This window comes from Borostomias antarcticus (assembly GCF_949987555.1).
Source record: "Borostomias antarcticus genome assembly, chromosome: 23".
Taxonomy (NCBI): Eukaryota; Metazoa; Chordata; class Actinopteri; order Stomiiformes; family Stomiidae; genus Borostomias; species Borostomias antarcticus.
The window spans coordinates 1,051,504-1,076,503 of record NC_140256.1 but is presented as its reverse complement, the minus strand read 5'-3'; the positions used below and the strand labels follow the sequence as shown (position 1 = coordinate 1,076,503).

The 25,000-nt window shown below is 45.0% G+C and overlaps 1 protein-coding gene across 2 annotated transcripts in view; it reads left to right on the top strand.

The window, feature by feature from the left end:
• Nucleotides 1-8,819: 8,819 nt before the first annotated feature.
• Nucleotides 8,820-25,000, top strand: part of lmx1bb (LIM homeobox transcription factor 1, beta b) — a gene marked incomplete at both ends in the record, with an annotated part of 64,432 nt that continues 48,251 nt past the window's right edge. For both annotated transcript variants that reach the window (XM_084457355.1, XM_084457354.1), the window contains 2 exons: nt 8,820-8,958; nt 9,617-9,803. In XM_084457355.1, coding sequence (XP_084313481.1) covers nt 8,820-8,958; nt 9,617-9,803 — 326 coding nt within the window. The remainder of the gene's footprint in view (nt 8,959-9,616; nt 9,804-25,000) is intronic.

The following is a 25,000-nucleotide window of genomic DNA, read 5'->3' as shown; positions in this document are numbered from 1 at the left end:
AATAACCAGTATTATGTAATTCCACAGATGGATGAGCAGGACCTGACAGGGATAGAAGGCGTGGGTCTTCAGAGCACAATCAAACATGAACACCCGCACTCACAAACAGACATACTTTTACATATTTTAAGACTCATAAACAGAAGTGTTTTGGCCATCAGTCTCCATACTAAAGCCAGATAACGTCATAAGTGCTCTGCCATGTGGGCCGGTGGAGGAGTTAGGGGGAGGGTCAAGATGTTGTTTTTTAATGCCATATATATATTATGTGACATAAAACGGAGGAGACAGGAGATCCCCACATCACAAAGCCTTTGTTACTGCCCATTTTGCTCTCTCCACTAGGCCAGATTTATGTTCTAACGGTGGACTTTGATGTACTGAGCTATTTGATATGTCATAGGCGTTCTCTACTTTACCCTCAGCTATGCTCTGTGTGCTTATGAAACTGTGGTAATGAAGCATCACTAAAACATTCACAAGTTAGTTTCACATTGAGAAAGTATAAACCGTCAATTGAGAAAGTCTATATAAAGTGTTTTGTATTCGGTATTACGTGTCCTGTGGTCTCTAATGCAAGTATTCCAGTGACCAGCAGGGGCACTGTTGTTGCTCTGATAGCATGGATGTCTAGAAGAAGTAGTCTGGTTCTGATGCTGTGGATGTGAACAGATGTGATTCGTTTGATTTGATTGTATTATTCATTTGATTTTAGGCTAGTATGTATTTAATTGAATACTTATATGTGTACAGTAGACTAGAAGCCAGGGGCGTTGGAAGGGGAGGAGAGGGGGGGGGGGGCGGAGAGAGAGAGAGAGAGAGAGAGGGAGGGAGAGAGAGAGGGAGGGAGGGAGAGAGAGAGAGAGAGAGAGGGGGGGGGAGAGAGAGAGAGAGGGAGAGAGAGAGAGGGAGAGAGGGGGGGGAGAGGGAGGGAGAGAGAGAGAGGGAGGGAGAGAGAGAGGGAGAGAGAGAGAGAGAGAGAGAGGGAGAGAGAGAGAGAGAGAGGGAGAGAGAGAGAGGGAGAGAGAGAGAGAGAGAGGGGGGGAGAGAGAGAGAGAGAGAGAGAGGGAGAGAGAGAGAGAGAGAGGGGGGGGGAGAGAGAGAGAGAGAGGGAGAGAGAGTGGGAGAGAGAGAGAGAGAGAGGAGGGAGAGAGAGAGAGAGAGAGGAGGGAGAGAGAGAGGGAGAGAGAGTGGGTGAGTGAAAGAGTGGGAACACAGAGAGAATGATGGAAAACTGCTTTTTTCCCAGGTTTCTGAAAGGAACAGAGTGAGAGGTGATCCAGCTAGCAGAGCAGGAGGCCGAGGCTATGCAAATAGGCGGTAATGCACATCTGTTTCGTTGGCAGTGCAACTTTAAATTAGCCCTATTAATAAAATATGTTTAATCTTAAACATGGCTTGTAGGCCGACCTTTAGGCTACATAAAACAAATCGTACGACGTGCAGCTCTTGCAGCCTCTAACTTGGGCGTGACGCCAACAACGAGAATGCGTCGCAAATGAGTCGGTTCAGATTTGATTCTAGCAGAAGCAGGGAGTCGATTCAGGTTCGAATCCTCAGTGTGTCACATCTTGATTGCTCCGGGTCCTCGAGACGCAGCTCTCATTCATTTATCATCATGTACCTTTTTCCCTTGAAGATAATGTCTGTATTCAGATCATGTCTCTAGTTCACGGTTATAAAGCACCTGCAACTAGAAACACAACCCACTTTAGGAGGTGACCCGGTTCCATCTTGATATTTCGGAATATCAACTCAGCACTCGGGTCCTTTTTAAATGTTGTTTTTTTAATTGATAGCGTTTCGGGTTCTTCTATTGCGCAATAGGCTGAATCTGGTTCCCACATCAATCAACGTAAGCATTTTAGAGGCACTCAAACCAATTGATGCAAAGATTATGTGGTTATGTCTGTTGCTGTTTGTAATTGTGGCGTTATTAAAGTTAAACATAAGTTGCACCATCGGAATGTGGACTGTCACCCATGACTAACCTCCAGCTGACTCATCACTTCACGACCACAACCGACAGAAACGGCTGAATATTGATTTACTCTTAGCTGCCTAAAACGTGGATTTTCAGGTCAAAATGATAAAGGCGATGCCTCTGCTAGGACCGGTTATCCAACAGCAAAGCCTGTCTGCTTGGTTCATGTCTATTAGCTGTTACTAGGGAATTAATGGTTAACTTAAGCTACTGGTGTTACTGCAGCCCTGCTAGTGTTCACAACACGGTTACAATGAATGATCACATATTAACAAGGATCATTTTATACTGTCTTACTCATTACAGTTAATTTATTTCACAATAGGCCTACATAATACTGAAATCAAAGTATCATAAGTCAGTGTAGGCCTACTTAACAGAGGTTTGGGGTGTTTATGTATCAAACTTGTCTTAATTGCATTAATGTCAGGCCTTCTCCAGCAGGATATTGGTATATGTGATGCTCCAGGTGTGGCCCTAAAAATCTGGAGTGGGTGAGATTTGAACAAAACACCTCATCAAACGTAGCTTTCCGACGTAGTGTGAGGTGTCCTAGATCAAGTGGTCGTGTCAGCCTCCCGTCCCTGGCTTCCAGGCTGTTCCAGCATACCTGCTCAGGGCCAACACGAGTTCCCCAGAGCGGGTGTACTTGCTTGTTTGAGAAGCATCGTGGAGAGCAAATGGGTTTTGAGAAGCGCTCATTAAAAGATCAAAGTGACTTCAACTATAAAAGTCCTCTGCTGCTGTAATTTACTGTGTGACTTGACAGTTCCAACTCAGTATCTTGGCTTATTTGAGCAGTTTTCTTGTATGTGTGCATGGATACCAGCAGACATTATATTGTAATACACAACAATTGTCCATGATTGGCCATACATATCTCTGTTATTTAAAATAGCAACAACAGCGATGATGAATCAATATCGAGTCTTCAGGACAATTAATGTGTATATATAGGCTACACAAAAAGGTTTACTTTTATATCTTGAGTTCATTATGTATCAAACACCTTTTATGCTTCACATGCTCTCATGTCCTATATTTATCAGGGTATGTAATGATATGTTCGTACTGTGGATTATAAATCGTTTAGTATTGTGTTGTAGGAGGTGTTTCTCCTCGTGATTATTCAGATCAGTGACGTGTTCGCCGCCATCGCTCTCTTTCATATTTCATTCTTTATTTCTCCTTTGTTAAAGTGTTGGTAACATTCTGCATTATGGCATTTGAGGCATATAATCTTCTCGTGATAGATTCAATAAAATAAAAAACCTTTCTTCAATAATCTAAGCATAAATTTTTGTTTTTACAAGTTTAAACGCAAATATTGAAACTATTTTAATTGGTAACATTGTATAACTATAGCCCACTTTATAAGCAATTTATAAAGCAAGGGATCAGTAAATGGTTATTGACTAGCCTATATCGTATATATATAGGCTATATATAGGCCTATATATATATATAGCCTATATATAGGCTATATATATATAATTGTATTGTGTGTATATATATATATATATACATATATATATATATATATATGTATATATATATATATATATATATAGGCCTATATACATAGCCTATACATATATATATATATATATATATATATATATATATATATATAGGCTATATATATACACATATATACAATACAATACACACACATACACACAAATACATACATACGCACACACGCAATGAAACGCAGACCTCCATAGCGCGCTGATGTATTAAATGTCTCCAGTTGAACCTCCAGTTCAGTCCTCAGGCTCCACTGAGTTTGGGGTTTGATTCCTACGTCAGCCTCATAGACTGGTTCTGTGTGTATATTTAGGCTACTAATCATTTACCGACCATGCATATTTGTAACAAACAATTTCGTAATAGTTTGTAAATTTTCTACAAATGGTTTATATAATGGCTTATATATGGCTATAATGGTTTATATAGGCTATGGCTTATATATGGCTATAGTGGTTTATATATGGCTTATATAACCTTTCAATTATGTTATCTAATATTAACAAAAATCTAGGCTAATCATTAAATGCAAATGATGGAGTTGTAAAAGTCTCATTTGTTGGGTCAGATAAGCTGGTCCACACATGCAGGTCACTGACATGAAGACTATAGAGGACAAGTCTATACTAGAGGACATACTGCAGCCTATAGAGGACAAGTCTATACTAGAGGACAGACTGGAGACTATAGAGGACAAGCCTACAGGCTAGAGGACGGTTTTGATCGACTTTATACTTTTCTCACACTGGGAGTTTCCAGATAGAAAAATAGGGCTGTCGCAAAATAGCCCATTCTGGTTTAAAAGTAGTCATTTAACGACAGAATTATAACTGCACGTATGCGTCTGTTATTAGGCCCATTAGTTTTTAATCACTGGCCTATTTTTTAAACATGTCGTATAAAGGCCACCGCATGTGATTGAGCAGGACATAGGCCACAGCCTCGCATTCTCTTATCTTTCTGTTCTCTATATCGCTTGCTTTTGTATTTTATTCTAAAATGAAATAATAGTAACGTTTAAAAGAAACAGAATGAGCCCAGCGCCAGACGAATTGACCATGTCCAATTAGCCATGACATTTTTTGACCCGCATTCATTGCCTTCTATCATCTCACATTTTCATTGGGTGCACTATTGCATGTTATAATAAATACTGGAGTTATCTTCCCCAAGGTGCATCCAACACACCTGCTGCACTGAAGGCCTTCTTAAAGCAGGGGGGTCTCCTGGGCCCATTGAGCTCGTGAAAAAGCTCAGAACCGGACAGGCCCACAAATGGATCGATAACCACCTCTACTGATTGGCATCTCAATTTCCTTGAATTGCACGCAGTATATTCTCCGGTTTCATTTTCTTTGTCATGTCTTGCTATGATCTAGCACTGGTGATGTTAGGCTGAGAGGATGACGGGTACAGTATGTTGCACAGTCGGTTCATGCTGTAGACAAATGTAGCTACTTATTGTAAGTCGCTTTGGATAAAAGCCTCTGCTGACTAAGATGTAATGTAAAGGAGGTGTAAATCTTGTCCTGGTATGGATGCTCCCGGGCCGGTGTAGGTAGGACCAGGCTCCTGTAACTCTGTTCAGGTTGACGTCTCAATGTGTTTGATGGCGACCTTTGATATGTAGGCTATTTATATCGTAGATCCAAGCAGTAAAACGTTCCAACATGGCTTCTGAGCAAGGGGTTTTGAAGAGTATCCAATTTTACAATAAAAGCAAGTGCATTTTAGCCTAAACCGAATAGGTTTCTTTTTTTTCCTCGTTATTTTTCTCCATACAGTGCATCAGCCATAGCCTATGTTTTTCATCAACAGATAAGCAGTTCCTCCTCTGAACACCAGAGGGCGACCTGAACAATAGGACCAGTGCTGTGTTCCATAAAGAGCAGCGCTGCTGAAATGTCCTCTCCTGAAAGCACCACAGAAGGATATCAAAAGCACGCATGGATAGGAGGTAACTGACCCCTATTTATTTTTTTATTATAAAAGGATAATTACCTAATACTTAAATCATATTGTAGATGTGGCACAGCATGTCATATTTGTCACGCATAATTTCATTCAAGCTGGTTTCCAAGCTTCATTTGATTATCTAATTTCATTTTCGATGTCATTCTTGCAAGCAAACATTTAAGGCCAGTTTTCTTATAAACATGTAACGGTAATGCTAGCCTACAAATTATTATTATTATTATTATTAATAATAATAATAATAATATTTTTATTATTGTTGTTGTCGGTGTTGTTATTACTGCTGCTGCTGCTGCTGTTGTTGTTACTGTTGTTGTTACTGTTGTTGTTGAAGTTGTTGTTGTTAATAGACTTAATACTGTACGCCTACTGATTATTTTACATGACCTTGAGTTGTGATATCGGGCAGAATTTATAGCCTAGCCTAACATTAGATTAAATATCAAAACATTCGTGTAAATCACTAATTCAGTTTGATAGCCACCAATAGGGCCTCTCCAAACTTGGATAATTGACCCAAAACCCTGAGCCTGCAATAAGCCATGTTACACTATCATTAGCTATCAGTTACAGTCAGTTTGGGTTTGATATAGTATTTATTTGACTTCTAGGACATAAGTCTATCCGTTGAATTTATATTGGGCGATAAATAATATCTAGCCGTGATTATCTTCCGACTCGCCTCCGTCCCTTAGCCCACAATGTGCTGAATAAAACGAAAGCTACAAATAATTGTGTTTTATTGAAGGGAGTTATTACAATACCAGCCTAGGCCGCTTCGGCCTCCTGTAAAAGCAGACTGCGGGTTCATGGATCACAACTAGATCTTCTCTGCGCATGAAGGGACTTAAATACCCGGCTGCGAGCACCGGGTCCCCGGGGGAACGGGAAAGGTGAGGGGGGGTAACGGGAAAGGTGAGGGGGGGTAACGGGAAAGATGAGGGGGGGTAACGGGAAAGGTGAGGGGGGGTAACGGGAAAGGCGTCCCCGGGGTAACGGGAAAGGTGTCCCCGGGGTAACGGGAAAGGTGAGGGGGGGTAACGGGAAAGGTGAGGGGGGTAACGGGAAAGGTGTCCCCGGGGTAACGGGAAAGGTGATCCGTGACGAATTCGGTTTAGCGCCCGGTGATTTAAGCAACAGGGACATTCCTCTGTTCTTTGCAGATCTTATCAAGCCCTTTCTTCACGGAGAGGGGGCTTTATGCTGGAGCCTATAGGTCAAGGGAACTGACACCTGCGTATTAACTCAACACAACACCGGCTATAATATCACATTGAGACTATATTGAGACTATATGTTGCACGAGGAGCTTCAGATGTTATGATGCTTTTCTGTCCGGAGAACATTTGGTTTGACGTTATGTGCGTCTCTGACTGAACACGTGCAATTGATAAAGCATAGATGAGAGGAATGGTATTCTGCTAAATTATGATGATAATTCCGACAAAGCACAATATGAATACTTCTATCAGACGGATAAAAAATACCCTTTAATGCCTTGCACATGAAAATCATCTGGGTAAATCCGGTTCCGTGGATATGTACAACTTTGACTGTAGGCCTTGACGATAACTTGCACATTTGCATAGGCCTTTTTTCTCTTTCTTTTTTTTTCAGTTTATATATATATAAATATTTCTAACTCCTATAAATAGCCTATTTAAGTAGGCTATCGATATCAACATAATGTCCATTGCGGTCAAGCGGTAGGTATGGTGTCAGCCTGTCTTACCTTCCTCTTGCAGTGCCGTTATCATAGTGCTGGATCCAGCCAGGTGCGTGTGGTCAGTAGGCTCGCAGTGCTGGTATCAGTGCTGGATCCAGCCAGGTGCGTGTGGTCAGTAGCCTCGCAGTGCTGGTATCATAGTGCTGTATCCAGGGCCAGGTGCGTGTGGTCAGTAGGCTCGCAGTGCTGTTATCATAGTGCTGGATCCAGCCAGGTGCGTGTGGTCAGTAGGCTCGCAGTGCTGTTATCATAGTGCTGGATCCACGGCCAGGTGCGTGTGGTCAGTAGGCTCGCAGTGCTGTTATCATAGTGCTGGATCCACGGCCAGGTGCGTGTGGTCAGTAGGCTCTCGCCTGCAGAGATAATTAGGCCTCGAGATGGAAGGTGAGATGGAAGGTGATTGGGAAGTTTTAATGCAGCCCACGCCTCGTGCCCCACCACCTGGCCCCGGTGCATGTTTTGATACGTGAATTAGGATAGAAAAAGGGAAAGAAAATAGACCTATTGAACGTCGGGACTTTTTCAGACCACCTACAACTTCCAACCAGCCAAGCATTGCTTGGGAATGCTGCTGTATTTCTGTGTCCTAATTAGTCTATAAGAACATAAAGCTATACAATTCTATAATGATTTGTTTGGCAACATTCACTTTATACTAGGTGACTTATATCCACTATCATATGCTGTATAATACTATAACATAGGCCTATAATAATAATAATAATAACAATAATAATAATAATAATAACACCAACAACAATACCAACAAAAACAACTATATAATTCAATTATGCTACAAATATAATAATAGCCTAAAGATAATCATGTAATAATAATTATCCTTATTTTAGGCTATTAGCCTATATGAATACTAATAATAGTCACAATGACAATAATAACAGAATGACAAAAATGATAATTTGATGAATAAGTGTTTATAAGTCACTATATTTCTAGAAGATCTCTGCCGTGTAGCTTTGGTGGAATTCAATCGCCCGGCTGCACCAATAGCATCCCCCCGTGAGTGAGCAGAGAGACTCGGGAGTGGGAGGATCCACGGGTTCATCTGGGTCTCACACTTTACACGCGACAGGGATCCGAGGGGCAGATAGTAATTGAACAGTTACTTTTGGAACATTTTACCCATATTTCTTGGATTTGCAGAACGGTTTCTAGATAGATATTACGCACGCATTGGCCACTAGCCTGCGTGATCCTGTGTGTGGCCAAGCGAGTAAGAAGAAAGTAGCTCGGCTATAGTCGCCTGTAGATCTCTGCTCAGTCCAAACTAACAGGTGACTTCTCAGAGTTGATCAGCTTTATCGTCGTGTCTGGTTCTTCTAACACAGGGACACAGGGACACTGGGACACAGGGACACAGGGACATTCTGCTTTAGGACAGAGAGGCGACAAGCAGGCGGCGAGCAGAACATCGAGACCGTGTGGGCTGCTTTCCTTTCATTTCACCACCAGAAAGGCTTCACGGAACACAAACTGTTTGAGCAGGCTTGTGTGCGGATAAATGTAGGTTAGTTTCATCCAGTAGGCTAGGCTTTATTGTGGGCTGTAGATTGGAGACGAAGACACATCTGATCTCATATTGTTATGGATATTGCAACAGGTCCTGAGTGTCTGGAACGCTGTTTCTCGGGGAGAAATCAATCCAAATACTCTATGATGTTGGACGGCATCAAAATTGAAGACCATCCACTTCGATCGGGCCAGGCTATAGGAGTCATGCTAGGTGAGTCCTATATTAGTAATACCAGCAACATACACTTATTATTCAACTACTTGAGGGATGTGGCACGTCGAAAGCATTACATGTGCTTATTAAACCCGTATAGATACCTGGGTGTTTGATCCTTGCATGCTCACGCTATGGACGCACAGTACATTATTATAGGCCGTTTTCCACGCATTCTGGCTTCACCATATTTATATTAGGCCTACTTTTACCATGACGAAATACACAAAGACGAATATATAATATATATAATACGAATTATGTAGACCTAAGTAGAAACATGTCAATCAGTTGGCCTCCTCTGCAGGTGAATCAGAACAAGCCTTAGGCCCTATTGATCCAGCCGGCTGATGAGTTCACTGAACTTTCCATTGCCGTGTGTGAACATCGTTTATTGCAGTGGATCTTTATTTGTATTTTTTTTTTTAAATACAAACTAATTATGCTTACCTTTATCTAAACATATAGCCTATACATGAGCTTTACCCCATGCTTTTTATGTATTTATTTATTTTTTTACATCGATTGATTATTTAATTCAGGAAACATTGAAACAAGATACATTTGTTAATTAATCTAGTGAACGTATAGACATGCATCAGCCTATCCCCGTACCTACTGTGCTGCTATTGACTCTGTGTCCCATCCCTTGCAGGGACTGAGCTCCTCCATCCCTCTGCATGTGAAGGATGCCAGCGGCCCATCTCTGACCGCTTTCTCATGAGGGTCAACGAGTCCTCATGGCATGAGGAGTGTTTGCAGTGTGCTGTATGTCAACAACCTCTTTCTACCAGCTGTTACTTCCGGGATAGGAAACTATACTGCAAACATGACTACCAACAGTAAGGACCATATTTTTGTTTTGTTCATGCTTACGTGGTCAATGTGTTCTCAGTTGATGCTTGTCCGAAATATCAAAGCAGAAACTGCTTGAAGGGAATTTAATGGCCTTTAGGTTGTGTCCAATTTATCTCACCGCAAAACAAAAACAATTTGCCTGTCACTCATTAACCAATCCGATACCATTTTTCTGAAGATATTAGACAAGAACAAGTTTTATAATTTAGAGTCACGCACGAGCTGATGTCTGAATGTTCCTTTCTTCGCCGCCGAATGCATCCATGATCTGATCTCTGATCTGTTCTCTGAACAGGCTTCAGTATTTGTACAGGCTTTCCCCAATGAGGACATGGTCAGGCCCGAATTAAAATATCCTATGAGCACACACACACACGCACGCACGCACGCACACACACACACACACACACACACACACACACACACACACACAATATTCAAGCAAGCAAAAAGTTGAAAACAGGCACATTTTTGGGCCTATCGAATTTTTCAGCGAGATGTGCTTTTTAAATGTTGCACACGACCAAAACGAAACATAACGAAACAGTGGGCTTTAACCAGGAGAACACAAATACAAAAATAATAATAATAGACTAATACTAATAATAATAACACCACCACCACCACCAACAACAATAATACAATAATAACAATAATAATATGAATATTAATATGAATATGAATATGAATATGAATATGAATATGAATATGAATAATACTATGAATAATACACTTCTTTTTTATTTCCGGACATTTATGAATGTGTTATTATTATCATTAGGAATAGTAGTAGTAGTATTACTATTTTATTATCATTATTATTATTGCTATTATTATTATTATTATTATTATTATTATTATTATTATTATTATTGTTGTTGTTGTTAATCCTACTAAAACTTAATAACGGACATTTGAAACGGGGTCAGGTAAATGTGCTAGTGTAGTTATCTCTTTAGATGGACAGTCTTATGTCCAGCAGCGCTCTGCTCTTCAGGCTTTTCCCATCAGTGTTTTATTTGTTATCATGCAGAGCTTCTTCACATTGCTGCCTCCCTTATTGGGACATTATAGCTCTCTGCTAGATGAGCTGCAATGCAATGAACTACAGCGACCGCCATGCATCACTGTTATGTGTGCCATTCATCTTGCCTCCGCGACAAGACCTGCGTCCTGGAGAGATCACAGTGGGAATCTGAATAGCAGCAGCTCTACCATGGAGATGTCAGGGAATGGAGCACAAACAGGTCTTGCTTGGACAGGAATGCTCTTTTTTATACCATTCTAAGTGTGTGTGTCTGTTAGTTTGTGTGTAGGTTTACTATGTGTGTTGTGAGTGTGTGAGGAATACAGATAGATTTCATCGCCCCAATCTAGGGTACATTAGCATATTTATCAAATACGTGAAAAATGCATAGAACAAGAGGCATCCAGTGAATAGGTAGTGGTGATTTCCCCCTCTTGCCTCCTGGCCTGCGAGGTGTGATGTGTTATTGTGAGGTTTGATTGAGCCGGGGCATTCATAGAGCCGCAGGACACCAACATGTTCTCACACACTATTATTATTATCAACCAAACATTACACACACATTTCCTCACTTTCCCTCTCTCACCGGTCAGCAGCTCACAGGGGGTTCCTCATGTACTGAACTCCCAAGAATCCGTTTTGTTTTTTCCGTGTGCATTGATGGGATACTTAGTGATGTAATTGGCACCTTTTTGACTTTTATGACACCCATTTAAGATGCATTTGTCAGCCCACAAAGTGCCTTCGGCTGCGAGGCAAGCTCCCAGCTATACACCGGTGGAGGTGCCTAATGATATTCTTACACAACAGATTCATGCCCCATAATTATCTCTAGCTGTCATAAATCAAGGAATTGGCTAATCTTCATTTCGCACCCTTGGCCCAATTTACAGGTTTGTGGGCACATGTGGGAATTCGAGAAATTTTGTACACAAAAACAACTTTCAGTACACAATTTATGTAATATAACTGGCTTTAGATAGTGTTATAATAGTGTTGAAAAAGAATCAGGACATGTTTTCATGGTTTATAAATGTGCATACAGGTGCTTTTAGCAATAGCAGAAATAGCAGCAATGATTTATTGATGTACAATTATAACAGATCATATTTTAAACATTGCTATTAAAATTGTAATATATATCTCATTATCTGTAGCTAGCGGTTTATGACACAGAGATTAATGCATTTGCTTGTATTATTTTGGATTCACACTCAAATACATTTTTTACTTTAGGTATTTCATTCAGGAAGAAATATTGTTCCTTGTGATTTCTGTTCTATTCTCTAATCATTATTACAATTTGAGATGTTCTCAAAATATTGGAGCTTTGCAATGTATACATTGTGCAATGCATTATGCCATGTGCAAGGAGTTAGTAAATCATTTTGATGCTATAGCTTTATTACATGCTAGATAGTGTGTAGTAGCCCACCTGTGTGAGAGGATGAACGTACAGAGTGGTTAGGTATGAGAGGATGAATGTACAGACTGGATATGTATGAGAGGATGAACGTACAGAGTGGATAGTTATGAGAGGATGAACGTACAGAGTGGATAGGTGTGAGAGGATGAACGTACAGAGTGAATAGGTATGAGAGGATGAACGTACAGATTGAATAGGTGTGAGAGGATGAACGTACAGAGTGAATAGAATAGGTGTGGGTGTTTCCTGGGTCGGGACCCAAGCATAATATGGGCTGATAGTGTTTTAAGCTGGTGTGTGAACGTGGGATCACAGTCCTGAGAGCAGGTTCTGACCTGGTGTTGGGAGATCAGTAGAAGAGAAACACTTTTTCCTCTCAAGGTTTTTTTCTCTCTAACCAAGCATCTGTTTTAGAAATACCCTCGTAATAATGGTCTCACTTGTAATAATGGTCTCACTTGTAATAATGGTCTCACTTGTAATAAGGGTCTCACTTGACTGGGCGGTTATACTGTAACCACTGGCCGATGATGAAGTCCACATCCAGAGTATGGGAGAGATTATGCATGTATATTTTACATCAATGTAAATTAGCCAGGAAATATGGAATTTACACTTGCCTGTCATCTTGCAAAGAGAAAAAAAAAGCACTGATATATTGATATACAGATTTGATGATGGATTTCAGTGCCACATCAGAAGTGCTCAATTCTAGTACAAAAAAAGAAATCAGTCATGAAGCTATTATGTACTGTAGTTACATAATAATAAACTAATGTTGTACAGAAAGTATTCCATTTTAACACCTTAGCCCAAACAGTTTCCTCCTCCCGTGTAATTCTCCCAGCGCCCAGGTTGTGCTGATGGGTGGGTTTTAGGAGTGTGAGGAGTGCCCTCCTGTGAAATGTTGTTTTTAATTAGCTTTGCTGAGGATGCTGGGAGGTGGATGTGTTGCTGACGGCTGAGTTTCAGACCCGTGGTGCTCAGCACTCTGTGGGATCCTCCCAGTGGTGTAGGGGAGGGTATATGAAGGTGTAGTGGAGGGTATATGAAGGTGTAGTGGAGGGTATATGAAGGTGTAGTGGAGGGTATATGAAGGTGTACCCGTTGGGAAGGTGTAGTGGAGGGTATATGAAGGTGTAGTGGAGGGTATATGAAGGTGTACCCATTGGGAAGGTGAAGTGGAGGGTATATGAAGGTGTAGTGGAGGGTATATGGAGGTGTACCCATTGGGAAGGTGTAGTGGAGGGTATATGAAGATGTAGTGGAGGGTATATGAAGGTGTAGTGGAGGGTATATGAAGGTGTACCACTGCTTTATCCATGGACACACACTATACCCACTTCATATCCACCACTAATGTAAAAGCAAACATTTCTGCAATTTAGCCATTATAGTATCTGTATCTACTTATCTAGTCATCACTACAGTACCTCCCTGTGTGTGTGGCCTTGCTTTTTGTAAACAGGGATGATCTCAAAACGGACTATGTTTCCTCTGGCACCCGGGCCCATTAGTCCAGGGCCAGCGTGATGCGTAGGCAAAGCCTGCTGAGATTGATTAGTATGAGTTGTTTCATATTTCTTCAATTTACTTGAAAAACAGAGGCTGAGAGAGAAGTGTTGCTGCTTGTGCTGGTTAGAACGAGGATGGCCACTTCATGCAGACAAATCGAATGTTAGCTGCTGTAAAGCAGGATAATATTGCTTCAGCTTGCCTGGCTTGGCCGTGCAGGGCAGGGAGCTGGATGCTGGCCGGGCTAGCTAGCCGTGTTCCTCTGTAAGGAAGTATTGGGTTTTATGTCAACATTGCCCGGCCTGTCCCAGCAGCATAGCATGATGCAATCATCTGTCATCTCATGACTTGTTAACCATTTTCCCCAACACATCGGGACCGTTAAGGGCCTTTTAGGACTGTATTTATTTGCAGTACCAGAACTAAATATACACACACATATATATGTATACTATAATATATATATATATATATATATATATATATATATATATATATATATATACATATATATATATATACTATATATATATATATATATATATATATATATATACTTTATCTATATACTATTAGTATACTGTATAGTAGTATATATAATACATATATATATATATATATATATATATATATACTATAGCCCCATTCAATAATACAATATAGCCTTATAATTAAATTTCCCAACACATGATATCCCTATTCCTGTATAGTATGCATCAATAGGTTAAATAGTATTTTAGACATGACTTAACGGCCTAATTTACAATTTAGCCATTATGGTGATTGATTTATTAATTAAGCAAGATTCATAGCCCTCAAAAATGTGAAAAGTCAAAGGTTAGTCAAAATACCATAGTTTATCATCAGTAAAGGGATAATCCAGAATTATGGACATAGGGCCTTGTTTACAATTTAGCCATTATGTTGTTGACTGGTTGAGATTATTTTCAGATGCTTCCATGCTGCCCCTTATTTGGGCATTTGATAGTTTGACTTAAAGAATTTTGGTTTAAACACTCAAATTAACCCCTCACACTGTCCTCATATTGTCTTTGCTTTGGGTGCACTGGAGTTTTTTAGTGGATGCTAGCCTGTACCATTGCATTGCGCTAGTATTACCAAGACATGAACGCCCAGACAAGGGCAGCATGGAAGCATCTGAAAATAATCTCAATCAGTCAACAACATAATGGCTAAATTGTAAACGAGGCCCTATGTCCAAAATTCCAGATTATCCCTTTACTGTAAATAACAAACTATGGTACTTTGACTTACTTTTGACTTTTCACATTTTTGAGGGCTATGAATTCATTTATTTAATTTATTAATTAATTAATTAATTAATTAATAAAGAAACATATTACTTATACCATCATAGATGTGCATGTCTCATATATATCTCCACCTATTCAGACATGTTCCACCTCAGTAGAAAACAAGCTAACAGGACCCTGAGCCCCAGAGGCCCAGGAAGCACACTGCCCTTCCCCAGGGAGGAGGCCAGCCTGGCGGGCAGGACCGTGTTGGGCTGGGCTAAAGTGTTGGGTATGGATGTGGGGCTTAGTGTGAGGGAGCTGTACTGGTGTAGAAGAGGGGATGGATGGATCAGGCCTGGTCTAGAGGAGGGGTTAGATGGATCAGCCCTGGTGGAGAGGAGGGGATGGATGGATCAGCCCTGGTGCAGAGGAGGGGATGGATGGATGGATGGATGGATGGATCAGCCCTGGTGGAGAGGAGGGGATGGATCAGGCCTGGTGGAGAGGAGGGGATGGATGGATCAGCCCGGGTGGAGAGGAGGGGATGGATGGATCAGCCCTGGTGGAGAGGAGGGGATGGATGGATGGATGGATCAGCCCTGGTGCAGAGGAGGAGATGGATGGATCAGCCCTGGTGTAGAGGAGGGGTTAGATGGATCAGCCCTGGTAGAGGAGGGGTTAGATGGATCAGCCCTGGTAGAGGAGGAGATGGATGGATCAGTCCTGGTGTAGAGGAGGGGATGGATGGATCAGCCCTGGTGGAGAGGAGGGGATGGATGGATGGATGGATCAGCCCTGGTGAAGGGGAGGGGATGGATGGATCAGCCCTGGTGAAGGGGAGGGGATGGATGGATCAGCCCTGGTGAAGGGGAGGGGATGGATGGATCAGCCCTGGTGAAGGGGAGGGGATGGATGGATCAGCCCTGGTGAAGGGGAGGGGATGGATGGATCAGCCCTGGTGAAGGGGAGGGGATGGATGGATCAGCCCTGGTGGAGAGGAGATGGATCAGCCCTGGTGCAGAGGAGGGGTTGGATGGATCAGCCCTGGTGTAGAGGAGGGGATGGATGGATCAGCCCTGGTGGAGAGGAGGGGATGGATGGATCAGCCCTGGTGCAGAGGAGGGGATGGATCAGTGTTCAGGCATGCCTGATGTGCTCACATTACACACAACCATGGCACAGGGGCGCTCTGCAACTCAAGCATGCAATTTGTTGGTCGCCACAATGTAACCTCATGTCCTGAAGTGGGCGGCTAGTCCCAGTGGGACATGTCCGTCAGGCAGGACGGCTCATCTCTCGGGGGGGAGAGAGGGACCAGGAAATGGGAACTCCATAATTTTCATAACCCACTTCAGCTCTGCAGCAGATGACTACGGCATGTCTGACACACATCTGAAGAGCACAGCAAAATATTGAACGCAATTGAGAACTTTATATTTATGCACAGTCAGCAAATGTAAAAAAATAAAATAAATAAAAAATCAGGTTAGGTTAGGGTGAGGGTTAGTGCCATGTGGAGCTACGGTAGGGTTAGGTTAGTGTTAAGGTTAGTGCCATGTTGAGTTGAGACCTAGCCTCTGCCTGCTCAGGGTATCAAACCTGCCCCAGTCTGGAATCTTCCTCCAACACGTCGGCTTCTCACAGACACACTCCAGTGGGCTGGCAGCAAGGTGGCAAGTGCTGCAGTCGGTCGGGTGTGAGTCTCAGACTCACTCTCGCACCCCCAGCTCACATTCTGACTCTACGTGGGAATGTGGGACGAGGATAATATTCCGTCTGGCTTCTATCCTTCTTTCTCTATTTCTGCTCATCGTCCTTTCTTCTGCTGTACGTAACTGAAATGTACGGAATGCTTTTGAAATGTATTCAAATCAGAAACGTCATCGGCGTGACACCACGCACATGAGAGGGACAACGGTTTTATCACTCTGGTCTTTTGTGGGGGCTTAACCAGCCTTCTTCATCTGTAAACGAGAGGAGTCTTCAGCCAGCGGTGTTCCTGCCGGGGTGATGGACAGAGATCTGCTCTCTCATCATGACACTAAGCCTCAGAGTGCTTTGTCCCGAACGGAGGGTCTGACGGAAACAGGGCTCCTAATCCCGTTATTTGTGTCAGGCCCCAGAAAGAGGGGAGCAGTGAGCCGGGGAGGGGTGGCGCTCCCGAACGCCGCCGCCCCCGCGCCCCCCCCCACGCCCCCCCCGAGCCCCCTCCTCCAGTCAAGTGAGCATGAGGCCGCTTTCACAAAGCCCGCACACACCCGCGCTCAGGAAGTTACGAAAGCTTTCATTTCTGCATGTGTGTGTGTGCGTGCGTTTTGCGTGTGTGTGTGAGTGTGCGCGTGTGTGTGAGTGTGTGCGCGTGTGTGTGTGTGTGTGTGGCGGACGCGAGCAAGCGCTCACACCTGAGCATGCGTGAGAGTGTCTGGCCGGCAACAGCAGGAGGCGCTGCCCAGGATGAGATTAATAAAGTTGGCCGGTTCTCTGGTAGAGGCCTAACGTGGGCCTTTGTCTGCAGCCCGGGCAGTGCTGTGTGGGGCTTAGAGCCTTTGTGTGGACCCTGGTGGTCATCTGTCTCTAGTGGGAGTCCCCCTGGACTCTCTATTTACTCATTCAACTGTTTGGAAGTCTGTTAGACTGCAGATCAGACTGCAGTGAAACCAATGTGATTACTTTAAGCAGCAGCAGTGCAAATTCCTCCCCGGCCGCCTCCCCCTTCTCCCCCACCCTTGGGGGGGGGGGTGCGGTCTGCAGGTGGGCGGGAGGCGGCGCCGGCTCCTCCCCCCCCGCCCGGATCGACTACCGGGCAGGCCGACGGCCTGGTACTCTACGAAGTAGAGGGGTCCAACAGGAAGTCTGGGAATGAAGACAGTTATCACCCCTAGAAGTGTTGGCCCGAGGTCTTGTTGCTGTGATTCTAACTTCTCGTTTGAATCCCTATGTGGTAGCGTTCCGCCGTGACCCCGTGAAAGGTCAGCTGTCTGCAGCAGGGGTAGATGAAGGGGGCTTGTGGTTAGTTATTCACCCCTCAGGGACGGAGGCGCTCACAGACATTTCTATGTTCCCCTTCTCTACTTTCCTTGGCTCCCGTTCCCACCGGGCCTTATTTCAGTAACAACAATGACGAGCGAGGTGTCAGAACCAACAGATTGGTTTTATTGGTGACCCGTGGTTCTAAAGGGTTCTCCGTGTATCGCAGGAGAGGCAGGGTTTGTGTATCCGGGTCTAAATCCTCAAACCCAGGCTCAGCAGGCTGTGAGGAACTCTAAATATGCCTCTCCCCCCGGGGCAGGGGAACAGGCCGGTTTAAGGGAACCAGCCAGGGCAGCATTCAGAGGCTGGGCCTTCCCCCGAGCCTCCTCTCAGTTAAGGGACGGCTGCTGGTTGGAGAGGCTTGTTTTGCTCTGGGAAATGACGGCATGTGAAAAGCGTTTGGATGCGTCTCTCCCAGCCTCTCTCCCAGCCTCTCTCCCAGCCTCTCCCCCAGCCTCTCCCAGCCTCTCTCCGCCTGCAGCCCCCCTACAACCAGGGAGTGATTTGTTCTCCGGGTCCCGTGACCCATGGAAGCTTCAAAAAGCAGCGAGGGGAAATATTTGTATGATCTAGACGTGAGCGTGGGGGAGTGGACAACAGAGAGAGAGAGGGGGGGCTGGGGGCCGCAGTCTGTAGGCTGGGGGGGGGAGGAGGCTAGGGGAGGGGTTGGGAGGCTGCGGGCTGGAGGCCACTGACCACTGTAAGACAATGCAGATGTGCAGCAGGACAGGGGCCAGTGTTCACCAGGGAACTGACTCACTGACTCACTGACTACCCACCCTAGACTCCTCTAGAGCCAGGACACACACGCCATGTTGAACACGAGGGGCTGAGGCAGAGAGAGAGAGAGAGAGAGAGAGAGAGAGAGAGAGGGAGAAAGAAAGAGAGAGAGGGACAGAGAGAGAGAGAGAAGCTGGGATATAAGAGGTATTTCATCATCAGAGAGCATGATACTGATCGTCTGTGCCCCCCCACCCCCTACCTTGCCTCTGCTGGCTGGCTCTCCTAATATTTCCCAGAAAACAGCCACAATACATCTTACTGGGAAATTCCAGTGCGCCAGCGCTGCAAGAAAATGATCGTGCACCTCAAAAAGGGCTGGATAAAGGGATGAGTTATGGTAGATTCCCCGGCCCAGATAAGGCAATGGTTTTGTTATATTCTGATGTGCTGCATTAATGAAGACGCATGTATTCCCCTCCAGTTGTGTGTGTGTGAGGGAACTTCCCCATATTGAATGAATCTCTGTCTCGCGTTGTAAAACGGTAAATACAGACTTTTTGGGAACATGTTTTGAATGTCGTCTGTAGCTGGGATCTTTATATTTTGATGGACTGAACACATGTTGCTTTGTCTGCTCAGTTACTGCCATATCTCATCGATAATTCCCCTCAAAGACTTTTACTGTACCTCTGCAATATCATTAGATTTGCCCTTGTGGCTTTTTTACGAAACGGTAGTTATGAGTTGGGTGCCTCACGTTCAGCTTGTTCATGGGTCAGCGAGGCAGGCGAGCCCACAGACGCAGATACGTAGCCACGCTGTGGTGAGACACACATACGGAGTCAGCAGTTTTAAACTTGTGGTCCACAGGGGAACCAATCTGTCTTGGGGCCCCAGGGCCTGTCGCTGCCCCCCCCTGAGAGCGGTCGGGTGAGTGGGCCCGGCCCCCTGGGGTGTCTGTCTGCCTGCCTGCCTGCCTGTCTGTGTTTCTGTCTGTCTGTCTGTGTGCCTGCCTCCCTGCCTGTCTGTCTGTCTGCCTGTCTGTCTGTCTGTGTGTCTGCCTCCCTGCCTGTCTGTCTGTCTGCCTGTCTGTCTGTCTGTGTGTCTCCCTCCCTGTCTGTCTGTCTGTCTGTCTGTCTGTCTGCCTCCCTCCCTGAAGGCCCTCTGCCCCGCCCCCGTAGGCTCCGCCCCTGGGCCGGGGTCCTGCTCTGAAACCCAAGCCTCAGTCTAGCGCTGTGATCCCAGCTGGAGAGGTGGTGCTGGTGCTGGCCTGGGGCCCTCTGGCTGCGTGAGCCCGGGTCACGACCGCTGGCCTCTCCCTCCCTCCTTCTCTCCCTCCCTCCCTCCTCCTCTCCCTCCCTCCCTCCTTCTCTCCCTCCCTCCTTCTCTCCCTCCCTCTCTCCCTCCCTCCCTCTCTCCCTCCCTCCTTCTCTCCCTCCCTCCTTCTCTCCCTACCTCAGCGCCGGCCTGCTCCTCCCTCCCTCTCTCCCTCCCTCCCTCTCTCCCTCCCTCCTTCTCTCCCTCCCTCCGCGCCGGCCTGCTCCTCTGCTCCATCCCAAACACCTCCTCCACAGCTGAGTGGTCAGGGCATGACGTTGTGTTTTGGACTCCTACTACTGCTACTGCACATGGGCTCACTTTGCTAGAGAGGGAAACGTTTTGCTAGTTACACCTTTTGGGCTGTCTCTTCATTTCTTACAAGCCTGCTGAAGCAGAGGGAGAAAGCGCCATGAGCGTGACTACTCCAGTGACTACTCCAGTGACTACTCTAGTGACTACTCCAGTGACTACTCTAGCATGACTACTCCAGTGACTACTCTAGTGACTACTCCAGTGACTACTCCAGTGACTACTCTAGTGACTACTCTAGTGACTACTCTAGTGACTACTCCAGTGACTACTCTAGTAACTACTCCAGTGACTACTCTAGTGACTACTCAAGTAACTACTCCAGTGACTACTCTAGTGACTACTCCAGTGACTACTCCAGTGACTACTCCAGTGACTACTCCAGTGACTACTCTAGTAACTACTCCAGTGACTACTCCAGTGACTACTCTAGTGACTACTCTAGTGACTACTCTAGTGACTACTCCAGTGACTACTCCAGTGACTACTCTAGTAACTACTCCAGTGACTACTCTAGTGACTACTCTAGTGACTACTCCAGTGACTACTCTAGTAACTACTCCAGTGACTACTCTAGTGACTACTCCAGTGACTACTCCAGTGACTACTCTAGTAACTACTCCAGTGACTACTCTAGTGACTACTCTACTCTAGTGACTACTCTAGTGACTACTCTAGTGACTACTCCAGTGACTACTCCAGTGACTACTCCAGTGACTACTCTAGTGACTACTCTACTCTAGTGACTACTCTAGTGACTACTCTAGTGACTACTCTAGTGACTACTCCACTGACTACTCCACTGACTACTCTAGTGACTACTCTAGTGACTACTCTAGTGACTACTCCAGTGACTACTCTAGTGACTACTCTAGTGACTACTCTAGTGACTACTCTAGTGACTACTCTAGTGACTACTCCAGTGACTACTCCAGTGACTACTCCAGTGACTACTCTAGTGACTACTCCAGTGACTACTCTAGTGACTACTCTAGTGACTACTCTAGTGACTACTCTAGTGATACTCCAGTGACTACTCTAGTGACTACTCTAGTGACTACTCTAGTGACTACTCCAGTGACTACTCTAGTGACTACTCTAGTGACTACTCTAGTGACTACTCCAGTGACTACTCTAGTGACTACTCTAGTGACTACTCCAGTGACTACTCTAGTGACTACTCTAGTGACTACTCTAGTAACTACTCTAGTGACACTCTAGTGACTACTCCAGTGACTACTCCAGTGACTACTCCAGTGACTACTCCAGTGACTACTCTAGTGACTACTCCAGTGACTACTCTAGTGACTACTCTAGTGACTACTCCAGTGACTACTCTAGTGACTACTCCAGTGACTACTCTAGTGACTACTCCAATGACTACTCTAGTGACTACTCTAGTGACTACTCCAGTGACTACTCCAGTGACTACTCCAGTGACTACTCCAGTGACTACTCTAGTGACTACTCCAGTGACTACTCCAGTGACTACTCTAGTGACTACTCCAGTGACTACTCTAGTGACTACTCTAGTGACTACTCCAGTGACTACTCTAGTGACTACTCTAGTGACTACTCCAGTGACTACTCTAGTGACTACTCTAGTGACTACTCTAGTGACTACTCCAGTGACTACTCTAGTGACTACTCTAGTGACTACTCCAGTGACTACTCTAGTGACTACTCTAGTGACTACTCTAGCATGACTACTCTAGTGACTACTCCAGTCTGAGTCTGCGCAGCGCGAACGCAGATGTCGGTCTGCATGTAGTCTGCCATCGACTAATTGTGTCCATACAGCTGTGCTTCAATGCCTCTGTTTGTCTCTGTGTGTGTCTGTGTGTCTGTGTGTCTGTGTGTGTCTGTGTGTGTGCGTGTGTGTCTGTGTGTGTCTGTGTGTGTCTGTGTGTGTCTGTGTGTGTGTCTGTGTGTGTCTGTGTGTGCGTGCGTGCGTGCGTGCGTGTGTGTGAGTAGCGTGTCTGTCACCCTGCCAGTCTTTGGACACGCTGTTGGCAGGAGGCTCCGTCTGTGGCTTCTCCTCCCCACGGCGCTGCTCTGGAGGCAGTAAGCAGTGCGTGCCACCCAAACCCGACCCCCACCCCCTCCTCCATCATCGGCTGGCTCCCTCCTTCCCTTCCTGGGCCCAGGGCCCTGTGCTGTGGCCTGTGGATGAGTGCTACATCCTGTCTGTCAGCGCGGGGGTTAGCTGGGGATTCGCCTGCGGTGGAGGTGGAGTGTCAGGCCCTGTCTGTCAGCTCCTCGTTCCCCCTGCTCTCACCTCCTCGGGGCGGCCCACAGCACCACAACACACGCACCCCTCCGGAAGACGGAGCAGGGAGAGCGAGCCGGATCCGAAGACGCAGGGATCGCTCTCAGAATAGGCATATTCATGGCCCTGCCAGCGGAGAGAGGCTGTTTAAAAACCCTTAAGTGCTCTGGTGTTGTGTTTTCAAACAGAGCGAGCAGGCTTTGACAGACGGTTTACTATTTCACTCTGTATTTCATTACAGGATTTTTCACTCTTTCTTTCCAGCTTCCGCAGAACAGCAATTCACCCACGGCCTGTACAGTATTTGCGTACAGTAACGCTCACTTTGTAACTTCTGATTCCAAACGGATATTATCAACTTGATAAATGAGCGATGCATGCAAAATGTCAGTCAGGTTCATGTTTTTGAGAGCACTTTCAGCCTGGGAAGATGTGTAAGTGTAATTTCAGTATGTGTAATCTATTTTATAAACTGACTCTTAGAAGCTTTTGTGTGTGTGTGTGTGTGTGTGTGTGTGTGTACATACAGTATGCGCGCGGCGTGCATGTGCGCCAAGTGCAGAGGCACACACAAAGAGGCACACACACACACACACATCTGTAGCCCACATGGCTGGAGACACGCTTACACATGTTGTAGGATTTGTGACCATAATCAGATTAATTGGTCCATCTTTCCTTGGAAACATAACATAAACACATGAAGTCCTCTTCAAGCCTTCAGCCGCTGCCCAGTTACACTAAGCAGAAGCCACGCTCGGGGGGGTCAGCAGGGTCACAGCGTGCTCCCTGACTTAGCAGACCCTGTGGACTACAAACCCCCGAGCTCCGTGAAAGGACTACATGACCCAGAGACATGACTTTTTATACATTTGTCTCTGATGTTTGTTTTGATATATACATTACATTTGTGTAATATTTTGTTTTATTTGATAGTCTCTATACACCAAGAAAGCTTTTTAGAACATGAAGTGAAGTTGCTATTTGTCAGACCTCATGTTCTTCTCTTTCAGGCAGTAAAACCCTGCTGGCCTTGCAAACTGAGAGTGCATTAGCTACAGTAGAGCACGGTTCTAATGCCTATTAACGTTCTCCAAAGTCATGCGTGAAATATAGGTTCTGTGCACCCATATTCATCGTGTTTTTCTTTTCCTCCACAAGTATGTCTCTGAGAGAGAACCTCTACGCAGAACCTCTACGCTGCTGGTCATTATTTTATTATAGGTTTTAAGTTCACCACAACCCTAACATTGGAATGAATACAGAGGAAGAAAGGGGAAAATACTTCTACCTCTCTCTCTCTCTCTCTCTCTCTCTCTCTCTCTCTCTCTCTTTCTCTCTCTCTTTCTGTCTCTCTCTCTCCCTCTCTCTCTCTCTCTCTTTCTCTCTCTCCCTCTCTCTCTGTCTCTCTCTCTCCCTCTCTCTCTCTCTCTCTCTCTCCCTCTCTCTCTCTCTCTCTTCCTCTACCTCTCTCTCTCTCTCCCTCTCTTCCTCTCTCCCTCTCTCTCTCTCTCTCTCTCTCTCTCCCTCTCTTTCTCTCTCTCTCTCTCTCTCTCTCTCTCTGTGTGGGTGGATCTCTCATTGTAAAATAACTGCTGCCTTTTTGGATGTTTGTTGTTGTTGTTTGCTCGTTTGTCACAAAAAGCTGCAATTTGTGGTGATCAGACGACTGCATGGCTCTTGTTTTTTTGGCAAATATTCACAGTCAAGATGCAAAGTGCACAGTATAGAGTGTTAAATATCCTCTGAAAATATCTAGTTAATAATCAAGTGCTTAATGTGCATGTGTGTATATCCTTACCTCACAATATTCTGATTATCAGTTGCTCATTTATGTAATACCTCATAAAATAATGCTAAGTCCAAAGCAAATATATGCTTCCTTGAGCGAAAAGCAGCTCAAGTAATTACAGTACATTACAGTGTTTAATTTAGCTGATAATGTGTGTGAGACCACGGCTACTGTGAGGGACTTGTTTGAGGGAATAATTGCCATGTCAGGGCAAGTGGTGTGGGGTTACACACACACACACACACACACACACACACACACACACACACACACACACACACACACACACACACACACACACACACACACGTCGTGCAGCAGGAGAGGCCAGCTGTGGGGGCAGAGAGGGATGAGAGATGCCCTGCTGGTCCTCAGAGAGACGGCAGGAAGATAAAGGAGGCCACACCCCCCCATGACCTCACCTGGGGTTTGGGCCACAGTAGAACCTACAGAACCCACTAACACACCCGCCTCTCCGGTTAGAGACGGCTCCTCCTTATTGTAGACTGGATCC